This window comes from Hesperophylax consimilis, chromosome 4 (genome assembly GCF_061612785.1).
Source record: "Hesperophylax consimilis isolate HC1 chromosome 4, BYU_Hcon_1.0, whole genome shotgun sequence".
NCBI lineage: Eukaryota > Metazoa > Arthropoda > Insecta > Trichoptera > Limnephilidae > Hesperophylax > Hesperophylax consimilis.
In genome coordinates this window covers 2,202,237-2,222,850 of record NC_142839.1, presented here as the reverse complement: position 1 = coordinate 2,222,850, position 20,614 = coordinate 2,202,237, and the positions used below count along the sequence as shown (strand labels likewise).

The 20,614-nt window shown below is 35.5% G+C and overlaps 1 protein-coding gene across 1 annotated transcript; it reads left to right on the top strand.

Moving 5' to 3' along the window:
* Positions 1 to 2: 2 nt before the first annotated feature.
* Positions 3 to 15,066, top strand: Pex1 (peroxisomal biogenesis factor 1). Its single transcript, XM_089651213.1, has 13 exons — positions 3 to 260; positions 378 to 593; positions 1,385 to 2,519; positions 3,981 to 4,221; positions 4,296 to 4,449; positions 4,751 to 4,919; positions 5,589 to 5,752; positions 6,970 to 7,157; positions 7,241 to 7,300; positions 8,663 to 8,852; positions 9,365 to 9,523; positions 14,093 to 14,220; positions 14,712 to 15,066. The coding sequence occupies exons 1-13, from the start codon at positions 168 to 170 to the stop codon at positions 14,800 to 14,802; spliced, it is 2,988 nt and encodes a 995-aa protein (XP_089507339.1). The 5' UTR covers positions 3 to 167; the 3' UTR covers positions 14,803 to 15,066.
* Positions 15,067 to 20,614: the final 5,548 nt, after the last annotated feature.

The following is a 20,614-nucleotide window of genomic DNA, read 5'->3' as shown; positions in this document are numbered from 1 at the left end:
GATGTCAAAATCGGTCAAAAGTCAAATCAGAGATATGATGAAAAATAATTAATTTGTGCTTCCTTCGATGAGTTTTTAAGTCTTTGTTGAATTGAAAGTGAAATATTTTGGAAGTGGAGGTATTTAACCAAATTGGATCAGTAAATTTGCAAATATTTCTATTCAAAATGTACAAACGCGTTGCTGTTGTACAATATGTGCCATCATACGATTGTTTTGCTCACATACATCGATTGCAACCTGAACTACAAAGCTTAAATGTAAGTTCCCTCGAGTTTATTGCTTACAAATTTATGATTTATCACTTAACCGTACACATTTTGAATAAAGTTTTCATTAATATTAGTATTTTAGGTTAATTCATTGTTTTTTTTCAGGGGAAATGCATTAAGGTTTGGTGGGAGGATAAGACTGTCGTGTTATGGTGTGTTGAAAGCAACACTCTGGAAGGATGCATTGGATTCAATTCCTTATTTGCCCAGAGAATCGGACTATCTGAAGGAACAGCGGTCACCATTACGACCTGTCCTCCTCCACCAGCTCTACGTCAAGTTGCCATTCATCCAGATTCTGAAGACGATTTGTATATTCTGGTATATATTTTAAATAATCTGGATAAACTTTGTGCAATTATTGCTGATTCTACAACAGGGGATATTTGAATTACCAAACCTCTTTTTAAATTTTAGTATTGCCAAATATCTGAAAACAGTATCTTATTAGAGAATAACGATCCACGTATGTATAAAATAAATTTAATAAAATAAAAAACCACCAGGGACTAGCTACAAGTAATATACAATATTATTGCTGCATTTAAGAATGTGTGTTTGTTTACAATATAATGAATAGAATGCATGTAAGTATACAATATAATGAATAGAATGCATGTAAGTGTACATACAATGCATGTGTCTGATAAGCCAGCACAGGTACCGTGTACTTTAGGTAACAGAAGAATATTATTGTTGCCAACTTACTTACCAATGCTTCTTTTGTTGACATTTTTGTTTTATTTTTCGTACATTTGTTACTAAAATTTTGTTTATTTTTGTCTACTGGTCTCGAAACAACCGTGTCATTAACTTTTCTTTTTTGGGTTAAATTTAATGTTATTATTATATTAAGTTTACATATATGTATTTTTTTAAATGATGTAATTGTAAAGCTGAACATCTTGATACAGGAATGCCCCAGTGAGATGTGCAGATTATGTTTTTTATGTTGAGAACTGTTTTTTGAATAAATAAATGAATGCATGTAAGTGTACAATATACTGCACAGAATTTACATAGAATGCATGTACAATACAGTATTTCTTATTACTTATTACTTTTGCAGATGTTTCTTGTAAGATGATGAATGCATAATTTTATGTTTGTAGGAATCAAATGCGCACATGTTACAATCTTGTCTACTGGATCAGATAAGGATAGTTACCGCCAATCAGAACTTGGTGATGTGGGTATCACCTTCCTTGTCTATCAATATCCATTCATCGGAATCTTGTTTGCTACAACAACACACTGAAGTGGTGGTTTGCCTCTCAGAAGAGAAGCGGGATAAAGTATTTAATGGATTGGAATATATAGACCTTCCTCCCTCACCTACTATAATCAAAAACCCACAAAATAAACCTCACGTATATCATATCACTGATATTAAAAGAATTTTATCAAAATATGATACTGAGAGTGGTGAAAAGCAATCTTGTATGAGAGCTATTGTAATCAATAAGGCATTTGAAAAAAAACTGAAAAATATCCTCAAGCCTTCGCAACCATTTTTTGTCTATATTAAGGAAGATACACCGGGATACCAAGAAAATAATATTTATAACTTGAAGTGCATGGACAGTATTGTGGTCAAAGAAGACAGTCAGGAAAATGCCAACGCCATTCCTAAATCTGTTTACGTAAAAGTTAAGTTCATGCCCCAAACTGTTCTATTGAAAGAACTCGACGCTGATATTAAATACATTCCAGTTATTATTCCAAAGGGTTTAAGCGATCTGTTAAATATTGATTTGGGTCGAAAGATTATAATGACGAGCGTACCTCAAACACGCACTTTACCAAAAACCATTGAAATCACTCTAGTTGAAAAAGATGTTTTTATAGATTTGGATGATATTTCATCATTTTTCCAAAATTACGTCTCGCAGTTTACAGAAGTAGAACCATTATTATTGAATAACGGTTCAATAATTAATTTATCTCCACTGCAAAATATTTGTTTGCAAGTTGCGCTTTTTCCCGAAACATTGAAGTATACATTAATATGTGGCGCGTCTCTTCCAAGCTGTAAAGTTTATGTCAATAAAGAGACTGTACAGCCTTACGCAAATATTGTCAGTACAAAGCAGTATATTGCTGATGTTGAAGACATCTCGAGAAATGTGGAGTGTTTTGAATCTATTGTTAAAAAGTCTGTTGATGTAATTAAATGCAATATACTTTTGAAAGAAAATTTATCTGGACAGAATTGTGGATCAAACAAAAATCACATCTTTATTACTGGTGAGTTCTATTTGACATTTTGTAACTTATTTGTAAGAAATAATATTAAATTAGGAATAATACCTCTATAATACCTCTACACGAAGATGTCGTCTCCCACCCGGCATGCCGCTTGAAGTCCCGAAAGCCCTTCTGGGCGGAAGGAGAGAGGCTCCTCCGACTACCTCTCACCCCAGAAGATAGGTGGAAACTTGAGTGGCAAACGGCCAACGTAGGAAATGCCCATCTCATACAGGACCCCACCGAGAGACAGCCTGGGTTCTCACTGCCTCGCAAAACCTGGTCCGCCATCAATAGGTTAAGGTGCTCCCATAGCCGCTGTGCCCACATGATGCACAGATGGGGCCTTAAAGAGTCGGCGATGTGTGAATGTGGTGCGGTGCAGACTACCGAACATGTGGTCAACGAATGCCCGCTCCATTCATTCCCCGGCGGGATTGATGAGGTTCACATGGCGACGCCTGAGGCCCTAATATGGCTCGCAGATCTAGATGTCCCCCTCTGACCCCCCATCATACGAAAGAAGAAGAAGAAGATTAGGAATAATGATTTGAATCATTGCCATGAGCTTGCACTATTTTGGCATAACGTATTCATGCAGGGATATGCTAAGAACGGGTTGTTTCGGAGAATTTGAACAATTTATCAAATTTCAATGTTCATTTTCGGGTTCTGTGAAAGTCCTTTTCAAGTTCTGTTATTATATCATAGGCTAGTTGCTTGACAGAACTGAAATAATAACAGAACTTTATCGATTCCACTTGCCCCGAGACCTATCGGTCTTCAGCCCCTTAAATAGCGGCATAGTTTGTAGTTGGAGGCCCACTTAATTTGATATCTGCTTCACTCACTGCACTACCTACACGCGCGGTAACAATAACGTGCTGGTGGCATCGCGAACAGCGCGGCGGATACAACCGTTGCGTGTGGCAGTTGGCACACTTCTGGACGGAAGGAGGGAGTCTCCTCCGATTACCTCTCACCCCAGAAGCTTGAGTGGCAAACGGCCAATGTGGGAAATGCCCATCTCATACAGGACCCCACCGAGATACAGCCTGGGTTCTCATTGCCTCGCAAAACCTGGTCCGCCATCAATAGGTTAAGGTGCTCCCATAGCCGCTGTGCCCAAATGATGCACAGACGGGGCCTTAAAGAGTCAGTGATGTGTGAATGTGGTGCGGTGCAGACCACCGAACATGTGGTCAACGAATGCCCACTCTATTCATTCCCCGGCGGGATTGATGAGGTTCACATGGCGACGCCTGAGGCCCTAGAATGGCTCGCAGACCTAGATATCCCCCACATGAAAAAATCTTTCACAGAACTAAAAATTAACTTTGAAATTTGAAGAATTGTTCATACTCTCCGAAACAACCCGTCCTTAGAAATATGCTTATTTTGTAAAAAACATTCTATAATATATAAAAAAAATTTTGAACTACTGTTTGATTTCTTTATCAGGTCCACCAGGATCAGGGAAAACTACAATTTGCTCAACAATTGCAGCAGATTTAGGCATTTGGTTGATGAGGATAGAATGCCGATCAATTAAGGGAAGAAAAGATGTCATTGAGCACTTCCAAAAAATGATCCAACTCTGTGAAGAACACAGTCCCTCAATATTGATTTGTGATGATATTGATGCTTTGATTCCTGCTGAAAATGAAGGTGCATCACATCAGGATACCGTATTTTATGATATGTGAGTGGATCATTGTATACATTTTATTTGATTAAATTAAACAATAAAATAATAACACGTTTGTGTAATTTCAGGTTAGTTTTCTGCATTAGAGAACTATTATATCAGTGTGAAGGGGTCCACGTTTTGATAACTGCAACAGGATTGGACTCTGTAAACAGTGGATTCAGAATTACCAAAGGCCAAATGCTGTTCCCATTTCAGTTTAATATTCCTGAATTGTCGATGGTATGCATTTAAAAAAAATTTCAAGGTTATTGTTGGAAATGGAAGTGAGGAATAACCTTTTATATTTTAATTTATTTGACAGGTTGTACATGTCCGCTTACTTCAATTTATTACACAAAACAGTTGGTACTTTACCTCACATATTTATTTGACAGGTTGAACATATCCGCTTACTGCAATGTATTACACAAAACAGTTTGTACTTTACCTCACTTATTTATTTGACAGGTTTAACATGTCCGCTTACTTCAATGTATTGCACAAAATAGTTTGTACTATACCTCACATATTTATTTGACAGGTTGAACGTGTCCGCTTACTGCAATGTATTACACAAAACAGTTTGTACTATACCTCACATATTAGACAAGAAAACTATAATCAAATGGCCAATGAAACAACTGGGTTTACCGTAAGAGACCTAGTGGACTATATAAATAAGAAGATTTATCGAGCCATTAAAGAAGCAGGTAAGTTTATACAATATATTCTTATTAAAAACAAAAGCTTACTATAAATTGATGATAAATTTCAATAAAGTGATGTGCGCATATTTAAAAAATAACAATTAATTAGATCAGAAAAAGTGTTAACGTCAAGTCGAATATAATTAACTAGCTGACGTGAACCCGGCGTTGCTCGGATTTGTGAATAATTTGAAGTAAAGTTTTGAGTTGTGAATTCTAGGATAAACATTGATTTTTCTTTATTTTCTATAAATGCACCTGCACCTGCCGAAAGTTCTCTAAAAGGTAGTAAAAACCCTATCAAAATCCTTTGAATACTTTAGAAGAACTAAGCGTGTAAACAGACAGTCGCGGATAGTGACTTTATTTTATACTATTTGGAGATAATCAGAAAAAAATTGTAAACAATCCTCTATTCAATATTTCCCCACTTACTAAATTTCACCCTTCTAATGACCATGTCCATTCCCTAATTAATTCCCCCCGCTCCTACTCCTTCCACTACTTCATCAGTCCTTCTGCCGATTTGGGATTGGTCCTCGAATTTCTCTCCAAATGTTAATCTATATTTAACATTACTAAACAACTCATCCTGATGAAAAGGACAAGTAGATTTTGTAACTGATAAAGTGGTGTAAACAAAGTAATTTGACTTTAATTTGTGTTTTTCAGCAATTAATAAAAGCAAAACGCTTTCTCTAGAAAGTAAGGAAGATCAAATACATAAAAGTGATGGCAGCAATAAAGACAATGAGAAAAATCCCATTTGGGATTCTTTAGGGGGCATGGAACATATCAAAACATCCCTGGTAGAAATATTGTGTTGGCCTTTGAAGGTAAGCAAAATGAAATGTTGGATGTTTGAGTTGTTTTAACCCCCCGGGCCTGGACAACATAATATCACGTCATCGGTCAAATAAATTCGGTGTTTTTGAATATATCTCAAAATAAAACACAGCTTTTGAAAGCAAACTTTCTTTCAGATTTTGATTTTACATACGGATATAAATATGAAAATTTTGAATGAGAAGTTATATATAGAAGTCATAGTTAAAGTTTTTAAAATCGCTTAACAATGGTTTTCTTATTTTTAAACAGTTTTTAACACTTTACATAAAACTAAAAATATCATTTTATTGAACAAATGTACTCGTATTATAAAGGTTGTTGTCACTTCATTTGTTTTCTTCATTTTATGTAAAACTAATTATTAAAAGAATTTGGCGTTTGCCCAAGTGAAATTTTTGGCCATTTTCTATTTTATTGAATTCCTTCTAATTATATGGGAGAGTCTATGGTAAACTTTTAAAAGTAGAGAGAAAGTTTGGTGTTCTCTCTTTCTAAATCTGTTTATATTATATGCCTGACCATAATAGAAAAGGAGATATAACGAATTTTGTGAGGAAGTGTCCTTTGATTAGCACTATTTTTATTCTATTTTATTGTTAACGAAATAATAAATAGTTTCTGTGATACATGATGAGTCGTCTTATATTTATATACAGGGTGTATCGGCACTAACCCGACAAACTTTAACCAGCTATTCCTTAGCACATTTGGAGTAAAAAATGTTATGGGCACTTTGCTGTCCGGTAGCATTTTTTTTCAATTAAAAACAAAAAAAAATAAAATTTCCACACTACATCACTGTCATTGGCATAGCGTTTCATGTTCAACAGCTGTTATAAGCAAGTATGTCAAAAAGCGTCTTCGCTCTTTCGCACACACTAAATAATAATAGTTAAAAATGAGACGAATGGTGCCGTGCCATTTCGTTGTGATTGTAAGTGTGCTCCAATATAGGTACACACGTGCATTATTCAACGGAATTCGAATAAAATATTTGCCAGATGGGTTTTCAAACTTTGACAAAGGATAAAACAGTGGTGACATGTGGTGAAAATATTAATAGTAAATTTTTTATTAAAAAAAAACGTTACCGGTCAGCAAAGTGTACATAAGATTTTTTACTCCAAATATGCCAAGAAATAGCTGGTTAAAGTTTGTCGGGTACGTGCCGATACACCTTGTATATATATATTTTTTCTTTTAGTATCCTGGTCTATTTCCCAAACAACCAGGAGGCATCTTGTTATTTGGACCCCCGGGGACAGGAAAATCGCTGATAGGATCGTGTGTAGCGAAATTCTCACAACTTTCATTCATTTGCGTGAAGGGGCCAGAACTTTTGTCAAAGTATATCGGCCAAAGTGAACAAGCCGTTAGAAACTTATTTGAAAAGTAAGCATTCTATTTCAGTGTATAAAAATAAACTATATAATGCAAGAATGACTCATTGTATCACACCTTTCTCTTGTTTTCAGGGCTGAAAAATCAAAACCTTGTGTCTTGTTCTTTGATGAATTTGACAGTTTAGCTCCGCGGTAAGTGCAATTTATTTAATTCTTCATGATCAATCAATCAAAGCAAGCAAATTCTTCATGTTTAATCAATCAAAGCAAGCAAATTCTTCATGTTTAATCAATCAAAGCAAGCAAATTCTTCATGTTAAATCAATCAAAGCAATTCTTCAATAATTTTGTGTTGAAAATAAAATAAGATTATACTGTTATTATTTAAATAATAATTATATTTCTTCAACGTTAATAATTGTAAATTTAGTTTGTGGCATCATTTTAATTAAATTGGTTTTATAACTCTTTGGGATTGCTATGCAACAAGAAATAAAATAATTAACTTAGTTTAAACTATTACGGGCTGACACACTGCGCTATTCTGCCGTCATAAGCATAAAGGCAGCTGGAAATTTTCAACAGTCATATTCTGATATACGAGACCTTTCATATTTATCAACCTATTATAATAAAACGTACAGAAGAATGTGACCGTTGATAATTTCCAGATGCCTTTTTGCTTGTGATGGCAGTATACTTTCATGGCTTGGCCTATTTCAATGCCCATCGTCCAATGGGAATGTATGGCGAGCGATATTTTATTTTTATTTTATTTATTAGCGTTATAAACAGTCTTTACACATGCATATATGACAGTGATCAGAGTAGTTATGTCATTGACCAATAAAATAACGACAAAACAAACCATAACAGAAAAATACATAACAACATACCTAATACAAACAATTCTGATAAAGTACATCAATTATCAAAAATGTATTAATCAATTGAAATATTTAAAAAAAAAATCAATGAAATATTAAGTTTTTTGGTTAAATAAGATGCAGTATCACTTTTTTACGGATGCTTTGAATTTAGCTAGGTTCGTGTTAAACACATCGATGTTTGGGCATAATCTATTAAATTTGCTACAGCTTATAATATGCTGGAATATGCCAAGGCACGAGAATACTGCGCTTCTATAGCATGGTCCGTTACAGACAAATAAAATAGTGGTTTAAACAAAGTTAATACAAATAGCTCTGTTTTTGTGAAAATCATCTCTAGACGTTTTACATGATGTAGTCCAATAACCCAAAGAAACCTAACTAATAAATCACACAAGTTATAAATTTTGGATGAGTTATAATTTATAATCATCACTAGAATAATCACTAAAACCCGTACAGCAAATCGTAACTACTATGTAATCTGTTGCTCAACATAGTCTCGTATTAAAATTGGTTCTTTACCTGATAGGTGACATATAAATACGTGTAACTATCAACGACTACAATCATTTTATACCTAATAACTTTAATCTTATAGCTAATATTAAAATAGGGTTAATTTTCTTTCATAATTATTTAATGTTTCTTATGTCATCGACAGCCGTGGTCACGATTCAACGGGTGTGACAGACCGCGTAGTGAATCAGCTTCTTACTCAATTGGACGGAGTGGAAGGAGCTGTAAAGGGAGTCACGGTCATGGCCGCTACTTCCAGACCGGACTTACTAGATGGCGCTTTGTTGAGACCGGGAAGGTTCGATACCACCATCCATTGCTCCATGCCTACCTTGGTAAGAATTGTTACAAGTGTTTTTAATTTTAAATATTGCATCTGTAATAAAATTCATGTATGTGTATACTCCAATGTAAACAAAAACAAAAATAAAATAAACAATAAGAACAGTAAAAACAGTAATAATAAGCCTTTAAAATTTTTGCTTCAAGAGATGGATTCAGCCAGTTGAAAATGTCCACATCTCTCGATTGAAGGTATTTCGCAGATATTGAAATACAATAATTATTATAGATGTCAAATCAGTACTCAGCACCGGCAAGGAAGGGTTAGGGTTATATTAATTATATTTGTATTACTTTATATTATATTTGGTAATAAGAACCTGTTTTTAAAACAAATGAATGTTTTGTTTTCCATAATATTTTTATTACTTTATATTATATTGGGTAATAAGAACCTGTTTTTAATACAAATGAATGTTTTGTTTTCCGTAATATTTTTATTACTTTATATTATATTGGATAATAAGAAACTGTTTTTAATACAAATTAATGTTTTGTTTTCCAGGATGATCGTTTTGAAATATTTAAGATTTTGAGCAACAATCTAAAGTTCTCGACAGATGTTGATCTCCAAGAAATGGCCAAACTGACGGAAAGCTTCACTGGAGCTGATATCAAATCAGTGTTGTCTACAGCCCAGTTGCAGTGCTTGGAAGAACATTTGGTAAGTTTTTTTAGCTCCATAATTATGTATAAATTGTATGTACATTTTTTTAAAACATTTTATTTTTATTTATTTTTGCAATGTGTATTACAGATTTCTATAATACTATAACTATCCACGTGACATAATTTACATAACTTTGAATATTTAACAATTATATATTTTAGAGTCTGCCTGAAGCCCTGAAATGACTTTTGAAACCTGCTGCAAATATCGAGAGACCTAGAAATTTTATTTAGAGCACCATACCTCTTGTCATGTCAAAAATGTAATATTTTTAATTGCATATGTCAACTTGTAATACTAAAATCAGAAAGAGTCTTTCGTCTGCTTTTCAAATAATATTTTATTTGAAAATACATTCAAAATCAGCGAATTTATCTCGAATCGAATGCAATGCTAAAATATTTTCGCGCAATATGCATTCTGACAGTTCACAAATCCACGAAATCTACTCTAGCAATCCATTGACTGCAAAACTGCTAAATTAACCTTGCGAAGCTGTAGGTACCTACTTAACTATTTGCTTTGTTCTAATTTATTCACACACACATACAAATTCCAGATTTAAAAATCGAATAATCCATAACTTATTAATTTTCTCCGATATGAGTCAGCTGCAGTCAGCTGTTCAGTATGTCCTTTTCAACTATGAACATGTCCCTTGTTTCCACGTGCCTCCGGCAAGGTGCCTTCTGAAGTCGTGGCTAATGACAATGTTAATTACACTATCAGATTATACTTCACCTTGCTCGAGTGTGAGGCCTATAGTGGCGTGATTGGCAGAGGTGGCCAACTGTACTCAAATTCAAATCTGTCACTGGAAATAAGGAAGTGATTTGCGAAAGAATTTACGAAGTTATTATGATTATTTAATAATAATAATTTTTAATTTTTGGTACAAAAACAATAAAATCATTGACGCAGTAGACAATTTACTGTAATCGCTCGGAGTTAGCTGCGCATTACAGAAGTGTCTAATTTAATCGAAACGTAAACCACAATCCACAATTGTTTAAGACGCTGAGAATGTCTAATGTTTTGAATAAATCTTTAAAGTTTTGTGCAAATCTACAAAAAGGGAGTCTAGCACAACGAAATCGATAACTTTGCAATATCGGACCGATAGGCGTAACTACTGATTATTTTATAACGATTTCCCTAGCACGGTCGTGCCTTTGATAGCGGGACCGATATTTGTAAGGCAACAAATAAGAAGACGACATACGCTGGCAACACTGGCGGTATTATCTATGAATTGACGTTCCGAAATGTCATACAGTTACTTAAAAATATTAATAAATTGGCAATGTTGAATTGCAATACTGACCTGAATAGGGCTTAATCGATCGTCCGTGCTAGACCTTCAGGTCTAGATAGTCCATAAATCAACCAGTCTCCCGATTAAACTGCCTCAATCGCTACTGTTGATATTGTGGATTTTTATTCGTTAGTTCCATTTTGAACCGCCTGTACAGATGCATGCCAATCGATTTTTATTATTAGTTTCATAATTTTCCCGCGATTTTCCTCAGTTACGTAGTATTAGTAATATCTACCTAAAAGTTAACTTACCTACTGATGAAAAATCAAGTAATCTTTTTGAAGTGAAACTTCTTTACGCGCGTTATGCATTTTCGAGGACTGGAGTAAAACAGACTCATGACCGTCACGAAAAACCGTGATCATTTCGCTATAGGAGCCTAGCTAATATTATATACCTAGTTTAGTTCACTCTCCAAACTCAGCTTCGCGGTCTAGAGGCAGAGCGCCCGACTGTCGTCGTGAAGAACCGAGGTTCGATCCCCGCTTTAACTCATTTTTTTTTCTTTTTGTGATTTTTTTAATACGAGGAAAAGTGATAAAATGCTCTCGAGCTGCGACTTTGTCAGGCATACATATAAGAAGATATCTACATGATTTGTAATAATGTAGTAAAAAATTACATAAATTTGTTAATTTTAACCGAGAGTCTCCCGAAATGTCTAAATCCATTTAGTGAGACTCTAAACCGGCAGGTGTTCACTCGAGTAATTGGCTAGAAGTAACGGTCGGTACCTATATGATATGTTGGTCGAAATATAGCTTACAAATCGAGCCGGTAGATTCGCTCGGTATTTTGAATAATTATTTTTATTTTGAATCATTAAAATTACTAATCAAGGCCGATAACGCGACTAATTACCCTCGCAGACGTGCGTGACAAGTTTTTTTTAGTAAAAAACACAGCCGTAAGTGAGTTTTTCAAAATTTAGAAATGTTTTTCAAATTCAGGCTCCATACGGGTATGAGACTGTTAAAACACGGTAGATCTTTTCCAAAACGGACAAATATACGGAAATATTTTGAAAAACGACAGATATGACTTCACACTGCCGATATATCTTCGATTCGACCCTATAAATATAGACCCTATATATAAAAATAAAGCGTTAACGAGACGTTATGTGATATTATTCATTTGCCGTGTTTGAAAACGAAAATTTGCGCGGGACAAGTCAATTGAGGAGTACACGTTGTATACGCGGTTCTCGTCGCGCGAGATACCTCTCCTCGCGGTCTAGAGGCAGAGCGTTCGACACTCGTTATGCAGGACCCGGGTTTGAATCCCATATTTTTATAACTTTTAATTTTTTTTATCACATGCTACTTATAAATATGTCAATATTAGGAATATAGTTAAACGTTCATTTGTTAACAACACGCCTATAAATAAATTTATGATTTTTAAAACTATAATGTACAGCATTCTGAATAATAATAATATGAAATGAAAAGAGAGAGAGAGAAGAATACTAAAAGTTTCACTTCCGTCGTGCGTAGGCTTGCCACACACTGTATTTTTATTTTATCACATGCTACTTATAAATATGTCAATATTAGGAATCTAGTTAAACGTTCATTTGTTAACAACACGCCTATAAATAAATTTATGATTTTTAAAACTATAATGTACAGCATTCTGAATAATAATAATATGAAATGAAAAGAGAGAGAGAGAAGAATACTAAAAGTTTCACTTCCGTCGTGCGTAGGCTTGCCACACACTGTATTTTTATTTTATCACATGCTACTTATAAATATGTCAATATTAGGAATCTAGTTAAACGTTCATTTTTTAACAACACGCCTATAAATAAATTTATGATTTTTAAAACTATAATGTAAAGCATTCTGAATAATAATAATATGAAATGAAAAGAGAGAGAGAAGAATACTAAAAGTTTCACTTCCGTCGTGCGTAGGCTTGCCACACACTGTATTTTTTTATTTGAGAAAAAAAAATGATCGAAAAAAAATTAAATATTTATGCCTGAACATCCACAAAATAAAATAAAAGGCACTTTTTGGCCATGTTTTTTTCTTACATAAATCAAAACAGGCGGATGGTGTTAAGCGGGAATTTAAACCTTATCGCCATCTACGTAAGGGTTGTTATTGATAGCGGCTCAATTTAAAATATTACACGACGTAGTGCATCGCCTTAAGCCTGCAGCATGGAATCAGTTGCCATCGATCTTAATAAAAGTAACCGTTTTCATTTATTCAATTTTCATGTATTCTTCTTTCGATTGGTTGCTACATATGTCTATGGTTGCCAACCACTGGAAGTAGACCTTGTTTTCTCTGGGTTATCTAATCTGGGCACCGCAAGCTCGGCTTTAATTATTCTCCTCTATCCATTATTCTATCATGCATCTCCACTTGCTCCTGCTCCTTCTCCTACTCCTGCCCTCCTGGCATTTCAATATCTTGATACGCCTCATCTATGCTTTATCTTTTATGTACTTACTTCATTATTGTCGCCGACGGGAAAAGAGTTGCCTCTGAAATGTCCGATCGTAATTTCTATCAAAGAGAAATTACTTTAAAATTTATACATTTAAAAATGAATGTTTTTTGTTTGTACCGTACGCGTTCCTATACCATTGGATGAAAATTTAAATATTTGTTCTTATTACTGCCAGGAGTGTTTAGATTGTGGTTTGAATAGTAGAATAAGTCGGGGACGCCCGAATAAGACTCGACGCATTATCTTTGAACTGGAATCAGGTTCGTAGTCGAATTAAAGTCGATGTAATATAGTTACAGAGGGCCTGGTAGGAGACAAATGTCTTGGCTGCGAAATATACGAGAGTGGACCGGCATTAGAAGTGTGGAGGAGCTATTCCGGGCAGCGCAAGACAAAGAGACATTTTCTAGAGTGATCGCCAACGTCGGGGGGACCTGATACGGCACATAAAGAAGAAGAAGTAATATAGTTTTTTAAATGTAAAATTTGGTATTCAGTAATGAATGGTAGAAATAGACGGGGACCTCCGAGGAAGACTTAACCCATTATCTCTGCATTAGAATGAGATACTAATCTCATTCTAAGATACGAATTCAGTCGAATTGAAGTCGATATAATTACATTCTTTTAACAGTAAGAATGTGGATTTCATGAATGTCCAATGAAATGGAAAACGAAACAAATTTATAAAAATAAACAGCCATTCACGTGAAATGAATAGGTAGGCATTGAATAAACAGATCAGCCCACATTCTAATCCCTTACCCTTCCTCCAGGAGGTCCTGACCCAAGATGCCACGGAGGCCCCTCCTGAGATCCTGGTAACCAGGAGTCACCTGCAGGAAGCCCTGGAACACACCAGACCATCCCTCACCCTCCAACAACTTAATTTCTACCACAAAATGTAAGTACCTACCTAAATGTTTTTATCCATTTATAAAATGATTTCGTTGTTTTAAAGCTTTTGCGAACTAGGTAAATTTCTAAATTCATTTGGACCTATATTTTATGAAGTCTAATTATTGTGGAAAATAACATATTTCGTGTTTGGGGGTCATTTTTCACGAAAATCAAAGGGAAAGTGTATTTTTGTTCATTAAAGCTAAACAAATGAGATTGTTTTTTTATTTGCGACCGGTTGATAATATGTTCTTATGAACTTAAGGAATGCACCACCCCCATTTTCCAGATGTTTTGATAAAACGCGCTACCACTATTGGCGTAACCTTAGTAAGTAAAAAGTAAAGCTAAGCTCACACTACTGACTTCGACAGATTATAATATATTTAACAATTTAACAAAAAATTTAATGTCTTTTTTTTATCGAAAAAAAATCTCTCATTTTTTTTTCTTGAAGATGAAACTCTTTTATATTTACTTGTAATTTCCTCTTAGATACGCCCGCTTCCTGGACCACACTGAGCCAGAGGAAAAGCAGCCCTCAGAACAAGAATTTGGCACGCGCCTAAGAGCTACATTGGCCTAACTAATAAATCCTCTCAAATTAATAGTACATAAGGAAATATTTTTATATTGTTTCGCATGTCAAACATACTCACGTGTGATAAAAGTGTTTGTTGTTATCGTAGATTAGATGGGTAGATAGGAATAAATCTTTTGTATTTTTTTAAATGTTGGAAATAAATATATTTTAAAAATAAACAAAATACCGTATAATTGTAGAAAACAATGGATGACTCTGATATTTACGTTGCTTTAAATGCCAACACTGAGATGGTTAAAAGGTAAATGTTAAGAGGAAACCGGGTGGTGTTTTTTCCATACAAACGTATTCCTCATTTCCCTCTCTGGATTTTGACACTAGAGAAAATATTTTTTTTACATAATATGAATATTGACTGCAAGCGTGTCGGTACGTTTTGATTTTTTTGATAAGTTACTTTTTATAGGAGTTATAACCCTTCAAAAATTGTTAAAATTGCCTTTTTTAACGCCATCAACAAACGTTCAGTATACAAATAAGACGATGTATTTTTAAAAAAAGCAAAACGTACAGACATAGAATGTTTTCTTTCAATACATTTGGTAAAAAAAATCTTGGAAATCGGTTCAGTTTTGGAGTAGAAAAATGAGGACTACAAAACCTCGATTTTGACTATTTTATTTAGGTATTATCAGGCTGAGGTGCATGTGTCCCTTTCTCTCAGTATTCGGGGGTGAGGGGGGACGGAGAGGGTTTTGTTGAATACGTATACAGTCAACGAAGTGATGTGACATTCTCAATAATTATATCGATACACTAGTCCACTAGTGTTGTCATGTCCCGAGTTATCGATGTTTTTTTTAAATTATTTTTCTGTTTGGTGACTTATCTTGAGTGTGCCAATACTTACCGAGCTTATTTACTAAAGATATTGTGACAAATTTAATTTGTTTACGTCAAATAAATTAATCGAAAAAAATTGAAAAAAAAACACCTGTTACAGAGAGACCCCGAGATGATTCCGTTCCGTATTGCCGAGTTGGATATGGAACACAAAAATTAATTAAAATATTTTTTGATAACTTTTGAAGGTTGTACTCAACATAATATTATCTCTTTGTAGGACACTTTTTTTTAAGATACAACTACCGAACCAAAAAAAAACTTTTATATTTGACTATATATATTGTTCTAGATTTTTTTTTAAAATTATATTTTACAAGAAAATGTGTGATGGTAAGTAAGTACATACACCACTGATCGTTTGATGGAATGCTGGTACAGCGTATGTTCAGTGGTACATGCATCTACCACGTGTTGTTGAATCGATTATGTTATTATAATATCATATTATACAAATGAATATTGAAATATATGTATAAGAGGCACCATATTGTTTATTGTGCTACATATTAGGTACATACACATAACTAGTTTAGTTTTTATTTAACTTTTTTAATACGTTATATTATTACAGAAAAATGCACTTTTGGGAATACCTCCTACATCACTTGACATTTTCAATCTTCTTCAATGATCTAATATTTTTTGTTTTTAAACGCTTTATTGTAAAAAAAAATACTGTTTAACATCTACACAATGAAATTAAAACAATTTATGGTCCAGACCTTTCCCTCGCCGGTAAATTTCTTGGTATGCGACCGTCAATTATTTCTGGTAAAAGGCATTGGTGGTAGAAATTTTCTAACAGTGGAACGATTTTTTGCCAGATTTCATCGTCCCCCTCAATTTTTTCATACAGCAAACCTTTTGGACTCCACACAACAAAATAACAATAATTACGACGAGTAATATGTAACTGGCCTTGTACTTGGTAGAAGTAATTATGATTCCGTTTTAATGTTAAAGAATGGTCTTCCAATTTACAGTAATCAATTATCTTTTGTGCAATTCCCTCTTCTGGTGACATATTTGCTACACTATAAGGGCATTTAATTTCAATTATAGAATCCTCACCGATAAGGCCATCCGGACTTGCCGCTAAAAAGTTTTTGGTTTTATCGATAAATAGCCCACAAGCGGATACCTGCAAACTTGTTTTTTTTTAAAATTGCTCTATTGCTAGGCTTTCATTTTCTTTTCCATAATTTGTGGCCATAGTTCCTTTGAATTGTGAGTACAGTAAAGAGTTTAATACTCCCGTAACTGAAGTTTTTTACCGAAGCTTATATATTTTTCCAAAGTTAGACGCCGTTATCCGCTTACGTCTTTCAATTGCCCACAGATTGTTATTGCTTTGGCCTACCGTATTCCGTTCGAGCTCTTCCTTATTCGTTGAAGATAATTCTTTGAGAAATTCCTCTTTTTTCGTTTAAAATATTTCAGGTGGCATATCTGGTTCTAATTCCAATTGACCATAATTTTCATCGGGCCCTGTAACTTTTTTTCTTTTTTCTGTCGTATTTTCATTATACTTTAGTTTTTTTTTTCGACACATTTGTGTATTCTCCTTCGAACGTCGTTTTCTCTCTATAAAGTGCTTCGTGTATTTGCCGGGACTGTGGCCTTGGATTTTCTTTTATATTCTTGAATGGGTTGCCAATTCACTATTCCACGAAGGTACTGCTCCAAAACATCTTGCTTGGTAAGATCCTCTTGTAGTAAAATTTACCCTTTTTCCACCTATAAATTTGGCGATAACGTTGTTGAATTGCTCCACAGTGTTATTTGTCACGTCAATAATAAGACTTTCTGCATTTGCTATTAGAGACAATAAGAATTGTTGGATATCAGTCCATATTCCACAATCTCGAAGATCGCTTACTAAATTTGGATCATCAGTATACTTCTCCGGCTTGCAATAGTACGATGCACAATTTTTATGATCACCAAACACATGATTTGCGGTATTTTTTATGTCCATTTTCAATTTTTTTTATTTTATCACTTTGTACTGTGTTTTCTTGCTCTTTCCTGTAATTTACTGCTCCAACTACAGCTCTTCTCATGCGTAAAACGTTTGCTTCAACCTTTTTCCTTATATGAACTGGTACAAAGCCTTTAGCGTTGTTGGTTTTTTATCCAAGTGCTTTCATTTTGTTGCAAAAATTGCGGAGTAAGTGATTTTTGCACTCTATTTGTTGTACTATAAGGTTAGGACCATATGGCATTTGTTGCATTATTTTTTCATGATGCTGGAGTCGCCATCACCAACTAGTTTGTTAAATTTCAATCCATGCTTCTCGAGAACCCTTCTGCTATAATGTGGGCTTCCATGGCATGAGCTCGGAGCAGGCAGTCACATGTATATACCTACGCACAAGTTGCGATGTGACTGAGATGATGAGTCAACAGCAGGCGCTCTTGTTGCGAGTTGCGACATGACTTTTTTATGTGTGCAGCAACCTGTATACACGCACCCACAAGTCTCATTTACTTGTGCGTGTGCAGAAGATGAGCTCGGAGCAGGCAGTCACATGTATATAACTACGCACAAGTCGCGATGTGACTGAGGTGATGAGCGAACAGCAGGCGCTCTAGTTGCGAGTTGCGACGTGACTTTTTGTATGTTAATACCGCACAAGAGTCCGAACTGCTCCCGTCTGGAGCCAGTGAGACTGTGGATTCCCCAATTGGCGACTTAATTGGACTAGTATTACAAAACCCTGTAAGCTGATTTGGCCGTAACTAAGTCGCCGCGTGTATCATTATTTCTCCAGACAATTATTTTATATTATATTTAATTAATATTCTTTTTAATGAATATTATTTTTAATATTGTGAAACAACATAAATTAATTAAAATCAATTTACTTGCGCACGCCGTGATTTGAATCCGAGACCTCCGGACTCGAAGTCGAGAGCCTTACCCCTCAACTACGGAGGCAAAATAAATGTATCTACGTACATATTTGTAGTAAGTAATAATAATAATAAAGTTAAGTACAATACAATATTAAATAATGTAGACATCACTATTTTATTACGAATATGTACCTAGGCACCTACTTAATTTTTGGAATAAATGAATAACAGTAAATGAAATAATAAGAACTGATCGCGATAATTTGACGCGAAGTCGCTATCGGGCGCGGCGCGACGTTTCGTGCTTCGAACACCTGCAGCCACGCACACACACGCATTGGGGTTCACCAATACACCGATAGCGCTTTTGCTGTCTCCGCTGAGATGAACGAAATAGAAATAATTTTTACAAATACCTATCGTTAAAATTTCTCGGCGCTCCTGCGCGCTCTTAATTTCGGTAGTTATCTCTGTAAAAAGCACTATGATGCAGGATTCAGGTGCATATTTTTTTAATGTAAACTGGGTGCTAAGGGACATACTTCACTTACTTTAACCAGTGATTCCTGATATTATTTGGAGTAGAAAATGCAATTGAAATTTTGGTCTCCGGTGACTTTTTAAAAAGTTTATTTAATTTTTTTTTCTGCAAAACCAAACAAATCAAATTTCTTCCACTGGTCGCTCAGCCGAGTAACCGTTCAAGCCGTCATCTCGGCTCTAACTGTCCAATACCTACCGATTTCTTCCACATGTCATCACTGGTCGCTCAGCCGAGTAACCGTTAAACCCGTCATCTCGGCTCTACCTGTCCAATACCTACCGATTTCTTCCACATGTCATCACTGGTCGCTCAGCCGAGTAACCGTTCAACCCGTCATCTCGGCTCTACCTGTCCAATACCTACCGATTTCTTCCACATGTCATCACTGGTCGCTCAGCCGAGTAACCGTTCAACCCGTCATCTCGGCTCTACCTGTCCAATACCTACCGATTTCTTCCACATGTCATCACTGGTCGCTCAGCCGAGTAACCGTTCAACCCGTCATCTCGGCTCTACCTGTCCAATACCTACCGATTTCTTCCACATGTCATCACTGGTCGCTCAGCCGAGTAACCGTTCAACCCGTCATCTCGGCTCTACCTGTCCAATACCTACCGATTTCTTCCACATGTCATCACTGGTCGCTCAGCCGAGTAACCGTTCAACCCGTCATCTCGGCTCTACCTGTCCAATACCTACCGATTTCTTCCACATGTCATCACTGGTCGCTCAGCCGAGTAACCGTTCAACCCGTCATCTCGGCTCTACCTGTCCAATACCTACCGATTTCTTCCACATGTCATCACTGGTCGCTCAGCCGAGTAACCGTTCAACCCGTCATCTCGGCTCTACCTGTCCAATACCTACCGATTTCTTCCACATGTCATCACTGGTCGCTCAGCCGAGTAACCGTTCAACCCGTCATCTCGGCTCTACCTGTCCAATACCTACCGATTTCTTCCACATGTCATCACTGGTCGCTCAGCCGAGTAACCGTTCAACCCGTCATCTCGGCTCTACCTGTCCAATACCTACCGATTTCTTCCACATGTCATCACTGGTCGCTCAGCCGAGTAACCGTTCAACCCGTCATCTCAGCTCTACCTGTCCAATACCTACCGATTTCTTCCACATGTCATCACTGGTCGCTCAGCCGAGTAACCGTTCAACCCGTCATCTCAGCTCTACCTGTCCAATACCTACCGATTTCTTCCACATGTCATCACTGGTCGCTCAGCCGAGTAACCGTTAAACACGTCATCTCGGCCCTATCTGTCCAATACCTACTGGTTTTTTCATGTTTTATGATGAAAACAATAAAAAACATCATAAAGTCACCGGAAACAAAATTTCATTAACATTTTTTTACTACAAATAATGTCAGGAATCACTGGTTAAAGTAAGTCAAGTATCCATTAACACCCTGTATATTTATTGCGTATAGACGGTGTTCAGAAGTTTGTGGTACTTTCTGAAAAGAGTTGGTTCTATATCGTAAAATAAATAGATTTCTTATTCTATGCTTTATAACATATTCTAAAGTAA